General features: G+C 29.9%; 1 protein-coding gene across 7 annotated transcripts in view; it reads left to right on the plus strand.

Annotated features, from left to right (window-relative positions):
- Nucleotides 1-17749, plus strand: part of LOC135142580 (zinc finger protein 768-like) — a 159258-nt gene that overhangs the window by 106029 nt on the left and 35480 nt on the right. For 6 of the 7 annotated variants that reach the window (XM_064074301.1, XM_064074306.1, XM_064074304.1 and 3 more), the window contains one exon: nucleotides 16014-16207. In XM_064074301.1, coding sequence (XP_063930371.1) covers nucleotides 16014-16207 — 194 coding nt within the window. The remainder of the gene's footprint in view (nucleotides 1-16013; nucleotides 16208-17749) is intronic. The other variant, XM_064074305.1, reaches the window with a different exon arrangement.

Below are 17749 nucleotides of genomic sequence, written 5' to 3' on the forward strand. Positions count from 1 at the left end.
TCTTCAAAGTATAATACAATTCGTGTATGACATTGTTTAAAGCTCTCAAATTCTCAAGTGTATTTTATTTATTGTTTACTGCACAAAGCAATTTTTTTAGTAATTTACGTCATATGATTTTTCCTGGTAAAAAATATTCAATAGATAATAGGGACAAATTATTCAGAAATTCCAAAACCAGGCCACATTGAGCCACATTTTATCCGAAAAGTGGTTAAGATACTCTCATTTAATCCCCTTGGAGCTAAAATATCCCAATACCACGGTAAAACTCTTCAACTTATTGCAATTACTGGCTTATTTTTATTTAAAAAAGATTTAAAGTCCTCAACCCTATTCAAAAAAAAATAAAATATCCAACAAATAACAGATTGTATAAATATTTTGGCATTCCAAAACCACGGCACATTAATTTGACTTTTATTGGTTCAACGCAAATTCTGATCTAACCTGCTTGGAGCTAAACTATCATGGTAATCACTAATTTGTCATTAATCGGTATTAAAATTTCAAAATTATCCACCGTACTTTATTTATCCCTTACTCAACGGCTAATTAATTAGTTATTCTATTAATTGAAGCTCCAAGTTAGATCAGAGTAAATCTAACCAGCTTAGAGCTAAGTTATCCTCATATCAATATCAAGCTTTTCAGGATATAACTGAATTATTTTAAGGCAATTTATTATTATTTAAATACCTTTAAATTATTAACCATATTGTATTTGTTATTTACTGTATAAAATAATGTTTCTATTATTTTCCGTATTGGGAGTTTTTTTGGTAAAAATATATAGGAAATCATAGAGTCTATAACAAAAAATTTGGAGATTCTAAATCTGCGACACGTTATTGATGGGAGCTTTACACGAAAAGCGGCCTCAACTACTCCAATCTAGCCTCTGTGGAGCTAAACTGTGCTGATATCACGATCAAACCCTTCAAAATATAATTGAATAGTTTTTGGCAATTACTAATTTTTTATTGTTTAATATATCTCAATTTTCAACCATATTTTATTTATCTTTGACTATTTGTGGCAATTTTTCTTCTATTTTAATATTATGGATTTTTTTAATATACTTACAACAGATCATAGAGTCCATGATAAACATTTCGGGATTCCAAATCACGGCTGGTTAATTTGTTTTGTATTAATTCAAGTTTTACACGAAAATTTGCTATACGTTACTCTGATCTAAGCAGTTTAGAGCTCAACTGTTCCCATATAAAATTCAAGCTCTTGATGATATAATTGAATTACTTCATGGTCATTCTTGATTTATTATTATTTAAAAAAACTTTAAATTGTTAACCATATTGTATTTACTATTTACTGTATAATATAATGTTTCTATTATTTTCCGAATTGGGAATTTTTGGTTTAAAATACATAAAACTTGGAGATTTTAAAACGACGACACGTTAATTTGTATACTGATTTTGGGAGCTTTACACGAAAACTGGCCTCAACTACTCCAATCTAGCCTGTGTGGAGCTAAACTGTGCTGATATCACGATCAAACCCTTCAAAATATAATTGAATAGTTTTTGGCAATCACTAATTTTTTATTATTTAATATATCTCAATTTTCAACAATATTTTATTTATCTTTGACTATTTGTGGCAATTTTTTTTCTATTTTAATATTATGGATTTTTTTAAATACAACAGATCATAGAGTCCATGATAAACATTTCGAGATTCCAAATCATGGCTGGTTAATTTGTTTTCTATTAATTCAAGTTTTACACGAAAATTTGCTATACGTTACTCTGATCTAAGCAGTTTAGAGCTCAACTGCTCCCATATAAATTTCAAGCTCTTGATGATATAATTGAATTACTTCATGGTCATTCTTGATTTATTATTATTTAAAAAAACTTTAAATTGTTAACCATATTGTATTTACTATTTACTGTATAATATAATTTTTCTATTATTTTCCGAATTGGGAATTTTTGGTTAAAAGTATATAAAAACTTGGAGATTTTAAAACGACGATACGTTAATTTGTATACTGATTTTGGGAGCTTTACACGAAAAGTGACCTCAACTACTCCAATCTAGCCTATGTGGAGCTAAACTGTGCTGATATCATGATCAAAGCATTCAAAATATAATTGAATAGTTTTATGGCAATTACTAATTTTTTATTATTTAATATATCTCAATTTTCAACTATATTTTATTTATCTTTGACTATTTGTGGCAATTTTTCTTCTATTTTAATATTATGGATTTTTTTTTAATATACAACAGATCATAGAGTCCATGATAAACATTTCGAGATTCCAGATCCACGGCACGTTAATTTGTTTTGTATTAATTCAAGTTTTACACGAAAATTTGCTATACGTCACTCTGATCTAAGCAGTTTAGAGCTCAATTTTTCCCATATAAATTTCAAGCTCTTGATGATATAATTGAATTACTTCATGGTCATTCTTGATTTTTATTATTTAAAAAAAACTTTAAATTGTTAACCATATTGTATTTACTATTTACTGTATAATATAATTTTTCTATTATTTTCCGAATTGGAAATTTTTGGTTAAAAGTACATAAAAACTTGGAGATTTTAAAACGACAACACGTTAATTTGTATACTGATTTTGGGAGCTTTACGCGAAAAGTGACCTCAACTACTCCAATCTAGCCTATGTGGAGCTAAACTGTGCTGATATCACGATCAAACCCTTCAAAATATAATTCAATAGTTTTTGGCAATTACTAATTTTTTATTATTTAATATATCTCAATTTTCAACCATATTTTATTTATCTTTCACTATTTGTGGCCATTTTTCTTCTATTTTAATATTATGGATTTTTTTTAATATATAACAGATCATAGAGTCCATGATAAACATTTCGAGATTCCAGATTCACGGCGCGTTAATTTGTGTTCTATTAATTCAAGTTTTATAGGAAAATTTGCTATACGTTAATTAAATTATATTACTCTGATCTAACCAGCTTAGACCTAAACTATTCCCCTATCAAAATCAAACTCTTCAGGATATAACTGAACTGTTCCATTGCAATACTAATTTTTTATCGCATATAACAGAGTCTAAAATTTCTAGATTCCAGAACCACAACACGTTAATTTGTGGTCCATTGATTGAAGTTTTACAAGAAAAGTGGTCTAAACTACTCTAATCTAACCTGCCTGGAGCTAAATTTTCCCAATTTTACCATCAAGTTCTTCAAAATAAAACACAATTATTTTATGGCAATTCTTAATTTGTTATTATTTAAAGCTCTAAATTTTCAACCGCATTTTATTTATCGTTTACTGCACATGACAAGTTTTCTACTCTTTTGTTATTAGGATTTTTTTAATTTATTTGATTTCAGATTCACAACAGGTTGATTTGATATTTTGTTTTCTATGAACTCAAGCTTTATACGAATAATAACTTACACTACTCTGATCTAACCAGTATTTTACGCATTAGGATATTTCTTGGTAAAAATATGTAGAATTTGTGGTCCCAGATTTCAAAACCACTTAATTTATACTCACTCATATCCTGGCCTAAAAGTGACGCACGCTACTCTGATTGCACCCGTCTGGAGCTAATGTCGATATGACATACCTATAAAATGTCAATAATATTTGTTTATCATTTACTTTACAAAGCGTTTTTTCTGTTATATTACGTTTGATGTATTTTTTTAATAAAATAGTCAAGAAAAAAAATGTCATAGTTTCCAAAAATGGTCATCAAAAATCCTATAACAATAAAAACAAAAATTTATACTATAAAGCTGTCATTGTCACACACTATTCTTTTAAATTTAGCTTTTACCGCCTCCCATATTTTTAACATACTACATTTTGCTTATACTGGAGGTATCGATTTGCGGTAGAAAACCAAGTTTAGCAGCCAGTTACATGTGAAATAACAATGACTTTGATAATGTTATAGCACCAGCCGCCCCCACGCCGCCCCAATATTTTACTGCACTAATAATTTTCCATAACGCCATATACAATTTTATAAAACTTGTGAACGTTAAATTCGAATTCATAACCCTAAATCAAGAGAGTTTTTAAACGTTGGGCAGCTGGTTTACGTCCGAAATTACCGTCAAGTCACATAAGCATGGCATAATTTAATTTACTTCAGTAGACATTTTTTTTATTAGTTGTTTTTAGCTTAAAATTGGTTTAGTCAGAAGGAAACGTTTTTTTTTTTAATATTAAATTCCAATTTGCATTTTATATTTATCGAGTAACAAGAGTTTATATGTATGAGTAGTCAGCAGGATATGAACTGAGGGGTGAAATGTATTCAACTAGAAAATGGGACACCATATTTTAGTGTCTTGTTGAACAACAACGACGATTTCGAAAAATATCACTTTGTTTTGGAGTTGTACACTGCGAAATTTTGTAGTGAGACACACTGTATATTTATAAAAAAAATATGACTGTTAATACATGCAACGACTTTTCTTTTGTCATCACTTTTCACCACATCCTTTTTTTCAAACCCTAGTCGCGAACGTAAAAAATCCGGCAAGGGTTGTTCAACCCTCCGCTGCGAAGAAAGAAATAATACGGAAGAAACGCGTTATTAATGTAATGGAATCGTATGAATTTATTGTTGTGGTCGGGAGAAATGGCTCGTGAATAATTCCGGCCGAGGATAATATGGCAGATTTTGTTTCGAATTTGTTCCGGGAAAAAGTCGCCTTTTGGGAAAAAAGCTCAAGGCTCGATTACGCGAAGAGCGTTGTTAAAGGTTGTGGGGCTTTTAAGGATTTAAGAGTGTTTTATTTCGCGGAAGCGTTTAGGAAAAATAACGCGTTTAAGAGCGGGAGCTTTTATGCAATAAAAATACTGTTTATGAAATTACATTTAAATATTATCTTTAGAGCTTTAATGGAGAGCGGTTTTTGTGACGGTGGCTAGTGCAGCTTTCAGCTCCGAGTTCATGAAAGAGACCTGAAGGGGTCTGGAGTGTTTTTTGTGTTGTTTTAGATGTGTGTCGTTATGTTATTAAAACTCACCCGAGATTTTTAAAGAGATTTATTTAATTTTATTCAAACTGCAAAAAAAATAATTCATTCAAAAATCGCGTCACCTGTTTCCCCACGGATGATTTTTTGTTGTCCCATTCCGAATGGGTTTGCTCCCATCCGGGCCAATTACCAAGGGTTGTACACCATCAAGCACAAATGTGTCGACTTCCTTAAACTAACGGCGTCTTGATTATACGTTATCTGTAAAATTTTAAATAACTTTATCGAAGCAATTGATGCTATCACCGGCAATATGGCTATTACGGGTGGAACTTTCACTTTTTGTTCATTTTTTCTGTTGACGGATGGACGTTGAAAGGCATCTGTTGAACGGGACCCAGGCCGCTGCTTAAAAAACACACACGAGCGTACGATTTTTATTTACAATCCTTTCGACCAAGGTAAAATTTATTTTCATGTTAAATAATGCCGGTTAAAACATGTCGGGTCATTTACATACAACACACGGCTTTTCGATCCGAATCGGAATTTATTCGTTTCCTTCGAGCTATTTCAAAGTAGGAAAAAGGGGTGCGAGTCGCGAAACGGGGCGGACAGTGGCGGCGGCGAGGCCGGGGACGAGGAGGCGCGAAAATGTTTAACATAATTGAGGATAATTATTGTTTTAGGCTTTCATGTTTTTTGCGATTAAAGTGTTTGGATTATTGTAATTTGCCGTAATTTATACAACAGCTGTCCATAATATACCTACGTCTAAAGCTGCAAACAGTACTGTTCCAGTAAAAGCGAATTTTTCAACAATTTTTGTAAATTAGAAATAATTTAATTTTCCACCAAAAAAAAAAAACGTCAAACAGATGGGTTTAAACTGATTAGAGTTTCTCTTTAGTTGTTTGGTTGTTTAAAAACCTATTTCAAACACTTAAATATAGTAAGTATTTCGAATTTTTTTTTCTAAATTTTCTAAATTTTTCGAATTTTTGGAAAACTAAATTTTACAATTTAAAACTAATATTAATTGTTTCTCTTTTACTTGTTTCATTATTCAAAAACTTACTAACCTTTTATGTAAAATTTTGATTTCGTTTTTCCAAAATTGTCCAAATTTGCCAACACACCACTTATATATTTTGGAAAAACTAAATTTTTACATTCAAACTTTATATGAATGAGTTCTTTTTTACTCCAATTTAGCGCTTTTTTTTATTTTTATCGATTTCCTGTTGCCGTCCGTTTGTCCTCTGCTGAAGTCTGGATAGATATTGAAAATCGAAAAACTATAATTCTAAAATTTTATGAATATTTCAAGATTATCGTGCAAAAAGTAAAACTAAACCAGTTTTTCCAGTCATCCTCTTTAGAAAAAATGTGACGTCATCTCTAACTATTTTGAGTAAATTTCATTCAAAATGTATAATAATGCTGAAAAATAATAAAATATGAATTTAAAATTTGCAGTTCTGGAGTTAGAACAATTGGAAAAATTTTAAATTGATTTTTATTTATTAGTATATTTTTATACTGATTTCAAGGACAACAAAATTTTACATAAAAAAAGATCAGTTTAAACCGATTGCAGTTTCTCTTTTAGTTGTTGGTTATTAAAAAAATTCTTTCTAACTTTTGAAAGTAAAACTTTGACTTATTTTTTTCCAAAATTTTCCAAATTTGCCAACACCGCTTATATATTTTTGGAAAACTAAATTTCTACAATTAAAACTCTTATTAACTGGCTCTTTTTTAATCCATTTTTATGTTTTTTTTTATTTTCATCCAGTTACAATATTGCCAATTCCCCATTTCCGTCTGTTTGTCTTCTGTTGAAGTCTGGATAGATATTGAAAATAGAAAAATTACAATTCTAAAATTTTTTGAATACTTCGAGATTATCGTGCAGAAGAAAATAATAAACTACAGCTTTTCCAAAAATCCTCTACAAAAAACCTATGACGTCATACCAATATATTTTAAATAAATCGCACTGAAAATGTACAATAAAGCAGAAAAACAGTAAAACAGGACTCTAGAAGTTGCAGTTCTAGAGTTAGAACAATTGGAAAAAATTTACATTGATTTTTAATTGTTAATATATTTTATAACTGATTTCAAAAACAACAAAATTTTACATAAAAAAAGATCAGTTTAAACCGATTGCAGTTTCTCTTTTGGTTGTTGCTTATTAGCAAAATTCTTTCTAACTTTTGAAATTAAAATTTTGACTAATTTTTTTCAAAAATTTTCCAGATTTGCCGACACCGTTTATGTATTTTTGGAAAACTAAATTTATACAATTAAAACTCATATTAACTGGCTCTGTTGTAATCCATTTGTATGTTTTTTCTTTATTTTCATCGATTTACAATATTGCCAATTCCCCATTTCCGTCTGTTTGTCCTCTGTTGAAATCTGGATAGATATTGAAAATAGAAAAATTATAATTCTACAATTTTTTGAATACTTCGCGATTATCGTGCAGAAGAAAATAATAAACTACAGCTATTCCAAAAATCTTCTACAAAAAACCTATGACGTCATAACAATATATTTTAAATGAATCGCACTGAAAATGTACAATAAAGCAGAAAAACAGTAAAATAGGACTCTAGAATTTGCAGTTCTAGAGTTAGAACAATTGGAAAAATTTTACATTGATTTTTAATTATTAATATATTTTATAACTATTTCAAGGACATCAAAATTTTACATAAAAAAATATCAGTTTAAACCGATTGCAGTTTCTCTTTTAGTTGTTGCTTATTAGAAAAATTCTTTCTAACTTTTGAAAATAAAATTTTGACTAATTTTTTTCAAAAATTTTCCAGATTTGCCTACACCGCTTATGTATTTTTGGAAAACTAAATTTATACAATTAAAACTCATATTAACTGGCTCTGTTGTAATCCATTTGTATGTTTTTTTTTTATTTTCATCGATTTACAATATTGCCAATTCCCCATTTCCGTCTGTTTGTCCTCTGTTGAAGTCTGGATAGATATTGAAAATGGAAAAATTATAATTCTAAAATTTTTTGAATACTTCGACATTATCGTGCAGAAGAAAATAATAAACCACAGCTTTTCCAAAAATCCTCTACAAAAAACCTATGACGTCATAGCAATATATTTTAAATAAATCGCACTGAAAATGTACAATAAAGCAGAAAAATAGTAAAATAGGATCCCAGAATTTGCAGTTCTAGAGTTAGAACAATTGGAAAAATTTTACATTGATTTTTAATTATTAATATATTTTATAACTGATTTCAAGGACAACAAAATTTTACATAAAAAAAAGATCAGTTTAAACCGATTGCAGTTTCTCTTTTAGTTGTTGGTTATTAAAAAAATTCTTTCTAACTTTTGAAAGTAAAATTTTGACTTATGTTTTCCAAAATTTTCCAAATTTGTCAACACACCATTTATATATTTTTGAAAACTCATATTAATTCTTTTTTTTAAAGGTGCTAAATTTTAGATAGACACTGAAAATAGAGAAAGTATAATATTTTATAAATTCTTTAAAATTATCGTGCAAACCGTAATTTTTCCAAAAAAAAAATGGTGACGTCATCCCAGAATATTTTGAATAAATCTCACTTAAAATACACAATAAAACTTCTAAGCTCTTTTTCCTGTGGTTCAGCATTATCTATAACAAATTATATTTTCTCAATTTATTTCATTTTCATCAGATTTAAAAATTAGTGTTACATTGTACATATCAACTCAAAATATTTATTCCTTAAAAAATAGAGCGATCTAAATAGACAAAATGTCCTCCAAATTCGTCTTCAAAAATGTATAAAAAATGAAATTTTGACCGGGTTTTAGTAATTGCTGTTATACAAAATGTCTCAAAAAATAATAATAAAAAAAAACAGTAAGTTAACAACTTCTTGATTACGTTTTTAGACATTGAATGATATGCAATGAACTGGGTATTTCGCCAGGGTCATTCTGAGACCATATTTAATTTATACGAATGATGTTAAAATATTTTTTTTATATACTTAAATTTAAGTCACAATAAGCTAGAAATCTGATCAAAAAATACTTAAGGCCTGAAAATTCAATATCTGTGATATACTTGTTACAAATATTTCATAAAATCAATTTTTTTAATTTTCTATATATTTTCTACTACACATATATGTATATAAAATATATAGAAATGTTTAGGTCATAATTTATAGTATACACAGACCATATATATTACCAGGATCTACTCTGACACCCGTACTATTTTTACTTTATACAAATGACATTTTTTAAACACAAAACTGTTATTTGTAACTATTGAAAAAACAAAGTAGTGCCACCTCTGAAATGTAGACATTTTCATTTTTTATTTTATGTAATACCCGCAAAAGAATCCAATTAAAATCAAATTAAATTCCACGCCAAAACACAAAAATTAACCATTCTCGATTTTTTCAGCGCATTTTAAATTTTTCCAGGAAACAATCCACCAATCTGCATACTAAAGCGGTTACATAAACATAGTTATAACCCCATTAACCAAAACTAGTTTTGTTTTTTATAGATTTAGATAGCAATTTTAGCGCAGCCGTTTCGCTTTCCCAATTTTTGCACCCACGATACCCTCTAATCTCTCGCCCTCTTCCCCCGGTGTAAATTACACCACCTGATCGCGAAGAAATCTCAACGACATCAAAATTATAGCCGTTTAAATCTGTGTGAGGACCCTCGGCAAAAAAAAGTAAAAAAATTCCTCGCCCATCATGCCATGTGGTATCTTTAATCACACGTTCACTACTCACCTGTTTCGTATACGTAGAGCCCCCATTTTTCGGGGGGCAGGTGTTCTTTAAACGCATTCTTGAAACAATACACATGGGGTTAAACGTATTAATATTATAGTGGGTGGCTTCCCGAAAAGGTGTACTTGAATAAGAAGTAATTATTCTTCTTGCATGCGCCATATGTTGCTCTTTTTTTCGAGGTTTTTTTGTTTATTCATTCGATGGGTAACGACTCGGAGGGAAACAGTGGTTCCGTGGTCAGTGAGGAGCAACCGTAAGTCTTGTCTATTGTTGTCATGATTACTATAATTAATTAATTAAGTAAGTAATTAGGAGTAGTGGTAGGTCGTGTGTTTAAGTTATTAGTAAGGACGATTTAATTAAGAAAAGTAATAATGGTTTCAAAATGTTGGTTATTAAGTGTTTGTTTAAGGTGATCTATGATTTTGGATAAGATACATTTTAAACTAAATTAATAGCGGCACTAATAATAGATATTAATGTTTTTCAATTTTATGCTACTTACTGTAAAACGCTACACACAAAAGATTAATTTAACCCTATTGTGAATTTTGATTGAAATTTTTGCGAAGATTAAAAAATTTCACGTAAAATTACTTTTAATTTTCTAGTTAGTATAAGTAAAATTTTATATTATTGAGGTTTAATTTAAACTTACAAAGCTTACAAGCCAGAAACTGAAATGTTGGGACAAAAGAGAAGCCTAAAATCCAAATTTCTTACCAGAATTTTGATCAAAGAACTAAATATCAACGTTGAAAAAAATAAAAGTTCTATATATTCTAATCATGAATTAAAAAGTAGGTAAATTTTTCCAAAAAAATTTAAATTTCACACTTGAACTATTCCAACTAATACGTTAAAAGACAACAGTAAGAGCTTCAAATTTCAAAACAAACACACAAAAACTTAAATTTTTTTGAAAAAGGCCATCAAAAATCGAGACCATGAAACTTAGTTATTAACAATGTTAATATTTTTTGATTAGTAAATATAAATTTTAATTTCTGAATTAAGCTAGAACTTCATCAAAAAAAATTAAACTCAAAAATAAATTAAAGAGTCAAAATCATGGAACAAAAAATAAGCTTAAAATCCAAATTTCTTATCAAAATTTTGATGACGTAGCTACTGAAGAACTAAAAAACTGTAATTTCATACTTGACAATTTCCAACTAATCAGTTTAACAACAACACTCAAAAGTTCTAAATTTCAAAAGAAACACACAAAAACTGAAATATTTTTTGAAAAAGACCATTAAAAATTCAAGACCATGAAATATAGATTTTAACTTGTGTCTTTATGAACCACAATCTACAATGCTAACATTTTTTGATTAGTAGAGAGCGGAAAATATGCAGCAAAATTTTGGGAAATATGATCATATGATATGCACCAAATTTATGCAAATATGCAGTAACTTTCTTAATATATGCAGAGATATGCAGCTGCATATGCTCCAAAAACTAAAAAAAAGCGTAATAACCGAACTAAATTTATTTACAAATTACAAAATTAGTAGTAATCGACTATTTAATTACTATTTTGGTAACAATTTATTTTTAAATATTTTTCGAAATATTCTAACCAAAAGTTTTCCGATGATCCTAAAGTATATTTGGTATAGAAAAACTGTGTACTACGTCCACAGATATAAAAATCCTTACCGGTTTAGAGCAGACGCGACAAAACAGTTCCTTCTTGAAGAATAGGTTCAGGAAAAGGTTTAATCCATAAATTAATTTGAGTTATCTTCGACATATTAACACACATGTATCGCTTTAAATGCTTTCAATGCAAACTCACGAAAATAATAGGGTAACGTCCCTTCAACCACCATAACACATACCATTAATACACTTAAGTAACGAACAAAAATATTGGGAATGAACGGTATTTCCAAAAGTAATTAGGGCCCAAATTTACCTGGAAGAATGGCTTAACACCCAATGGATTCTCCAAACTACCATAAAACCCAAACCTTTACTAGTTATTTGAACATCAGGACAATATTTGCAATATGATTAATGAAATTTCGTCTTTCTAGATACCTACATGCCGTTAGAATAACAATCTTTTTTTTTTCAAATTGGCACAAAAATTGATAAAAATGCAAAATATGCACCCGTTACGTGAAATATGCAGCAGAAGGCAAATATATGCAAATATGCAATTTTTTTATAGCTGTATTCGTTTTTAATTAGCATGATTCGTTCACATATTAAATATCAAGACTTATATGCAAAAAATAACGGATATGCAAATTTCATAAAATCCGCTCTCTATTGATTAGTAATTAAAAAATTATAATTTTCCAAAAAAATTGAAATTTTATACTACAAGTTCGAATTAATAAGTTTAAAAACAGCACTCAAAGCTCTAAGTTTAAAAAGAAACACACAAAAACTGAAATATTTTTTGATAAAGACCATCAAAAATCTAGACCATGAAATATATAGACTTTGACTTAGAATTTATAAACAAAATCTACAATAGTAAAATTTTTTATTAATTACTGTAAATTTTAATTTTAAAATTAAGTTACCATTTCATGTAAAGAAATTGAATACAAAATAAATTGAAAAAAAAATTTTTAAGTAAAATCTTGGAATCAAAAAAGGAGCTTAAAATCAAAATGTCTTACCAAAATTTTCATGATATAGTTATTAAAGGACCAAACATCACCGTTAAGAAAGATCTAAGTATAATAATTTTACGTAGAAATCTGAGATGTTTTATTTTTAATTTTGAAATAGAACAACAAAATTTTGAAACTCAAAGCTTTAACCTTTATTTTTTCCAAAATAAAATTTATATTTCATACTTAAACTGTTCCAACAAATAAGTATAAGAACACTCAAAATTATCAATTAAAAAAAAACAAACACTGAAATATTTTTTGAAAAAGACCATCAAGAATTAAAATCATAAATTTATTTTAGACTTTAAGTTGGGAATTTATTAACCAAAATGTACAACCCTAATATTTTTTGATTAGTATTCATACACAAATTTAAATTTCCAAATTAAGTTAGAATTTCAATAATTTCATCCAGAGAAATTAAATTATAAAAAAATTAAAACTTAAGATAAACGAGAAGCTTAAAATCTAAATTTGTTACCAAAATTTTCATGAGAAGCATCAAGGTTAACAAATAGTAATACATTTACATAAACATTTTAGAACTTTTATTTTAAATTTAAAAAAATGGAATGAGAAACCAAAATTGTGAAACTCAAAGGTATAACCTGAGGATAGTATTCAAAATCAAAAGTTCTATCCATTTAAATTTTTCAAATATTTCAAGTTTTATATTTGAACTGTTACAAATAATAAATTTAAAAACAATACCCAAAGCTTTAAATTTCAAAAGAAACAAAATAAGAAACTGTAATAGTTTTTGAAAAACACCATAAAAATCGAGGCCATTAAACTTGGAACTTGGGAATTTATAAACCAAAATCTACAATGTTAATATTTTTTGTTTAGTTAATATAAATTTTAATTTCAAAGTTAAATTAGAATTTCATTTTGAGAAATTAAACCCAATAGTAAATAAAAAAAATCAAAATCAAAATCTTGGGACAAAAGAGAAGTTTGAATTCCAAATTTCTTACCAACATTTCCATGATATAGCTATTGAAGAACTAAACATCAACATTAAAAAATAACTATATTTTTACGTAGAAATTTGACGACGAGAAATCAAGATTTTGAAATTCAACGCTATAACCTGACCTGAGTATGGCATCCAAAATCAAAAGTTCCAAGTTTTTTTATTCTAAGCACGAACTAAGAATGATACTTGTCCAAAAAATGTAAATTTCATAACTTTAAAATCACTTTACGAAGGAGAGGTTGTTATTTTTTTAATTATTTACAAAATTGCCGAAATTGCTTAATTCGATTTGTGTTTTAGTTGAATTATTAGTGAAACTTCCGCTTAATAAAATATTACAGTCGTGTCAGCTATCGTCCACTATCGATTAAAACGCACAATGAAAAGCTCCTATCATAGAAAATCCAGATAAAAGAAAAGTAGATGATCGAATAATGCTCTCAGAGGAAAGCAATATGAAATGTAAATAGCCTACTTAATAATGTATAATATTCTGAACTGCAAGGACAGGTTATAAATAAATTCATTTAAAATGGAAAGTAATAAAGCTTTAAAATGTAATAAAACCCAGCGATTTGAAATATAAATTTGCCAAAACTCTCTAGCACAAACCCGCCCCGAAAAAATCCACGAACAATAATCAGTCCTTTCGTCCCGAATAAAGCGCCGCTCCCCTCCCGATTTTTTCCTGATTTGAAATTCCCTTCGACATTTATCTTTTAATAAAAGCGAACTCACAACGGATTAAAAATCCGTAAGAATTTCACGACCAATTTAATGGAAATAATAAAACGAAACTTTTTAATTCCACATTCTTTCGAACTGTGACATATTTTTAATAAAGGAGTTATTGAAGGAAGAAAGCGCCATTATTGGAAAAATCGGAGGGTCTCCCAAAAAAATTAATTCCCACACCAGCAGGCGCAATCAAAACAAAGCCGAGTCGACGAAAGGAAATGATGTTGTTTTTTTCCTCGCCCATTATTATGTAAACCGAATTAGTGTGAATCGAAGCCTAAAATTCCCCAGGAAAAAACTTGCTTTACATATGTCTAGTTAATAAAAGTGAATGATATCACAATAAAAACTCATTATCGCATTCGATATGCGGCCGGGGCGCGCCTGCCTTTTAATTTGGTTTTCTTTTATAATTTTCTTTTTGTACGCGACGATGACCCTAAAGGCAGATGGTACACTTTTATTTAAGGGTTACCTTTACTTGACCATATGCATGTCGACAAAAAATTCAGGATCATCGGCGGCTTACGGAACCGGAAAAAATCCAAACAGTGCTCGTAAAAACTGTTCTTTATTGTCTCTTTGTTTTAGGGGTGCTGGGGAGGGGGAGTGGAGCGGTCAGTCGAAAGAAGGGCACGGGGAACCGTTCCACAAAGAAACGTTAGTACTCAGCATAATTAAATTCGAAATATTAAATTCCTTTTTTTTGGTTTATTTTATTAAGGGTAGTGTTGTTATCGTTGTTACTATTTTTAGCATTTATGCTTGAAAAAATCAAACTGTCAATATTTTTTTAAATAAATTATTTTGAGCATGGGGGATGATGGGGAAAACAAACTACAAACACAATATATTTTTTTGCCCACTCCAACTTGGATGCGATTTTTTTTTATTAAGCACAAATGTGAAAATTTCTAGTAATGTAATTTTAAATGTATTAAACAATAAATTTTGGCAGTTGCGTAAGCTAGAAGAAACAAATTTAATATTTGAATTTTGTTACAAGTTGCTAACTGTTCCGACATAAGTTAAAAAATATAAATGGCAGTCGAAATTTTTGAATAATAAAAAAGATGGCGGCACAAAACTTGTAGAAAATTACAATAACGTACAATAACTCCTTACGACTACGTTACGTAACATATAAATAAGTTTCGCAGCCGGAACCAAGTTAGTAAAATATATAAAAATTTAATGATGACACCAAATATTATTTTCCTGGTTTTTCGTAATAATACGGATAAAAATACCCGCGCCCCCTCGATGCGGCCCTGGCTCGATTTTCCTATCGTAACTATCAACTTTTAACTAGAATCCGTAACTACCATGTGCAGTTGTGCGGCTGCACCGACAGGGGGCGCTCCACTCTAGCTGCCCTCACAGAAAACTTAGCTATTATTATAAACATAAAAGATGAAAAAGTAACTTAACATTAACTTGTGTTAACACAACTAACATTGAAATAACTATCAAAATATTTTTTGCGAGTTTTTTAATATTAGGTGAATTTTTGACAGAAGCAAGCCGAAATGTTGTAATCACTGTACTCCGAACCGGAATTTTCCTAGTGTAAGTGTGTGTGTGAATTTCGGTTTATTATTTTCGTGTGGATGATCTACAATAGGACGCTATATATTTTTGGGCCCTTTGAACACCGAAAAAAGTCAAATTTGGTCAAAACTCTATAGTTACCGAAATTTTTAAGGTGTTGTCCGGATTTTGTACCACAGCAGTGTACATCGAGCCACAATTCTTGTTATTTTTTATTTTCATGTGTATCTTGATAGATAGATAACCTACAGAGTGTGCAGCGTCTTTAAAGTTAATCCAGATTACGATCGTTACCATTATTATTATTATCGTTGTCATTCTAGGGGAAAGGCCCTACAAGTGCCACCTCCCGGACTGCGGCCGGGCCTTCATCCAACTCTCCAACCTCCAGCAACACCTCAGAAACCACGACGCTCAGGTCGAAAGGGCCAAAAACAGGCCCTTCCATTGTACAATCTGCGGAAAAGGCTTTGCCACGGAATCCAGCCTGAGGACGCATACTTCGAAAGTAAGCCATGTATGTATACACTGGTTTTTATTATTTTCCTTATAAATAAGTGTGGTTTGGTTTTTTTTGAATTTGGTTGAATTTTGGAAAGTGTTTCGCATATCGCGTTAATTAAACTGCGTGCAATTAAGTAAAATTCCGTACACACTTTCTAAAGCGATATTGTTTTTTTTCGTTTTTCGATATGCTTGAATACGGTCGTATTTTTAGCAGCGTGGGGCCGGCTGTGAAACGAAAAAGGTGCCAAGTATGTACCGGAGCAGTAATTATCACATCAAGTCCTCATTATCATAATACTAGCATTAGCATGTGTGTACAAGTCAAAGTAGTCATTAAAATTTGAATGAGATTAAGATTAACGGGAGAAATGAAGAGGTTTTAGGCAAATTGGTGCGTAATTTGTAGATTGGGAGATTAACGGAACGGAGTAAGGGTTTATCAAATTGGTTTAGAGCTCGCACTGGTTGGAAATTTTTTCTTCAAATCTAACGACAAGATAAATAAATGACTCAATTAAACAAAACTTACAAGTACGTATGTCGTTAACGTACAAGAGGAAAAGCAACGGGCCAAGGCCACCTCCTTGCCGTACTCCAGCACCAACAATTGTTCAAATTCCTCTTGATCCGAAAAACTCGACCGCAGACCTTTAAGGATACCGCCAATGTCACGGCGGAATGTCAAGTTTGAGTGCGTTAAATGCAGGCTGAAAATTTGATAAACCCAATCAATATCAGCGGCTTGGGTCAATTAACCCGGAATTCAATTAATAAGTACCTTGAAGGACAATGCCGGACAAGTTTTCAATAACTTAGAATGCACGGTATGCATCCGGAAGTGCGGCGGTTGCGTTGTCTCGGGGCGCGGATTTCGTCGGCGGCAGAGATGCGATGACACTTTCCAAAAGAAGACGTTCACTTACATTTTCGTATTGATTCTATTAATTTAAACACAGTGGCCTTGTTGTTTTGAGTTGGTTGGTTTGTTTTATCTTTTTGTTGAGTTGGCAGCACCAGGGGAGTGTGGGGCGCGGGTCGAGGAGTTTCGGGGATTTTTGTGTATTGCTGAAGCCGCCAGAGTTGGGTTGTTTGCTGTATTTTGGTCGGAATATGAAGTTGTGGTGATTTTTTAACGACGTTTTTAGTTTTTCTTTGTTCGAATTCTGTCAATAGTTTAAATGACTGTCGATCGTTTAACACAATGAAGTTCGTTCATTTTTTGAAAGAAATATTGTTCGCAAAGAGTATTTTGCGTATGTTACACGTTATTGTCAAAATTTTAAATGACTAATTTTTATTTAACTAAAGTTGTTCTACTTGAACAAGTATTTTTCCAAAGTATAACAACTGCTAAAATGACTATTTGACAATCAACGTATCACTTAATTTTGAAGAGCAGTTATTAATTTAAAAAGTATATCATAATAATTATTATAAAAGAACTTTGCGTAGTAAATATTCTACTTGTTTAAATGACAATTTAAACAACTTTTGACCGTATGCATTTTTATAAATTAGTAAATGACTATTTCATTAGAAAATAAAAGAATTT

Source organism: Zophobas morio, unplaced genomic scaffold (genome assembly GCF_036711695.1).
Source record: "Zophobas morio isolate AGI-343-1 ecotype UQ-CSIRO unplaced genomic scaffold, CSIRO_AGI_Zmor_V1 ptg000049l, whole genome shotgun sequence".
Lineage (NCBI taxonomy): Eukaryota > Metazoa > Arthropoda > Insecta > Coleoptera > Tenebrionidae > Zophobas > Zophobas morio.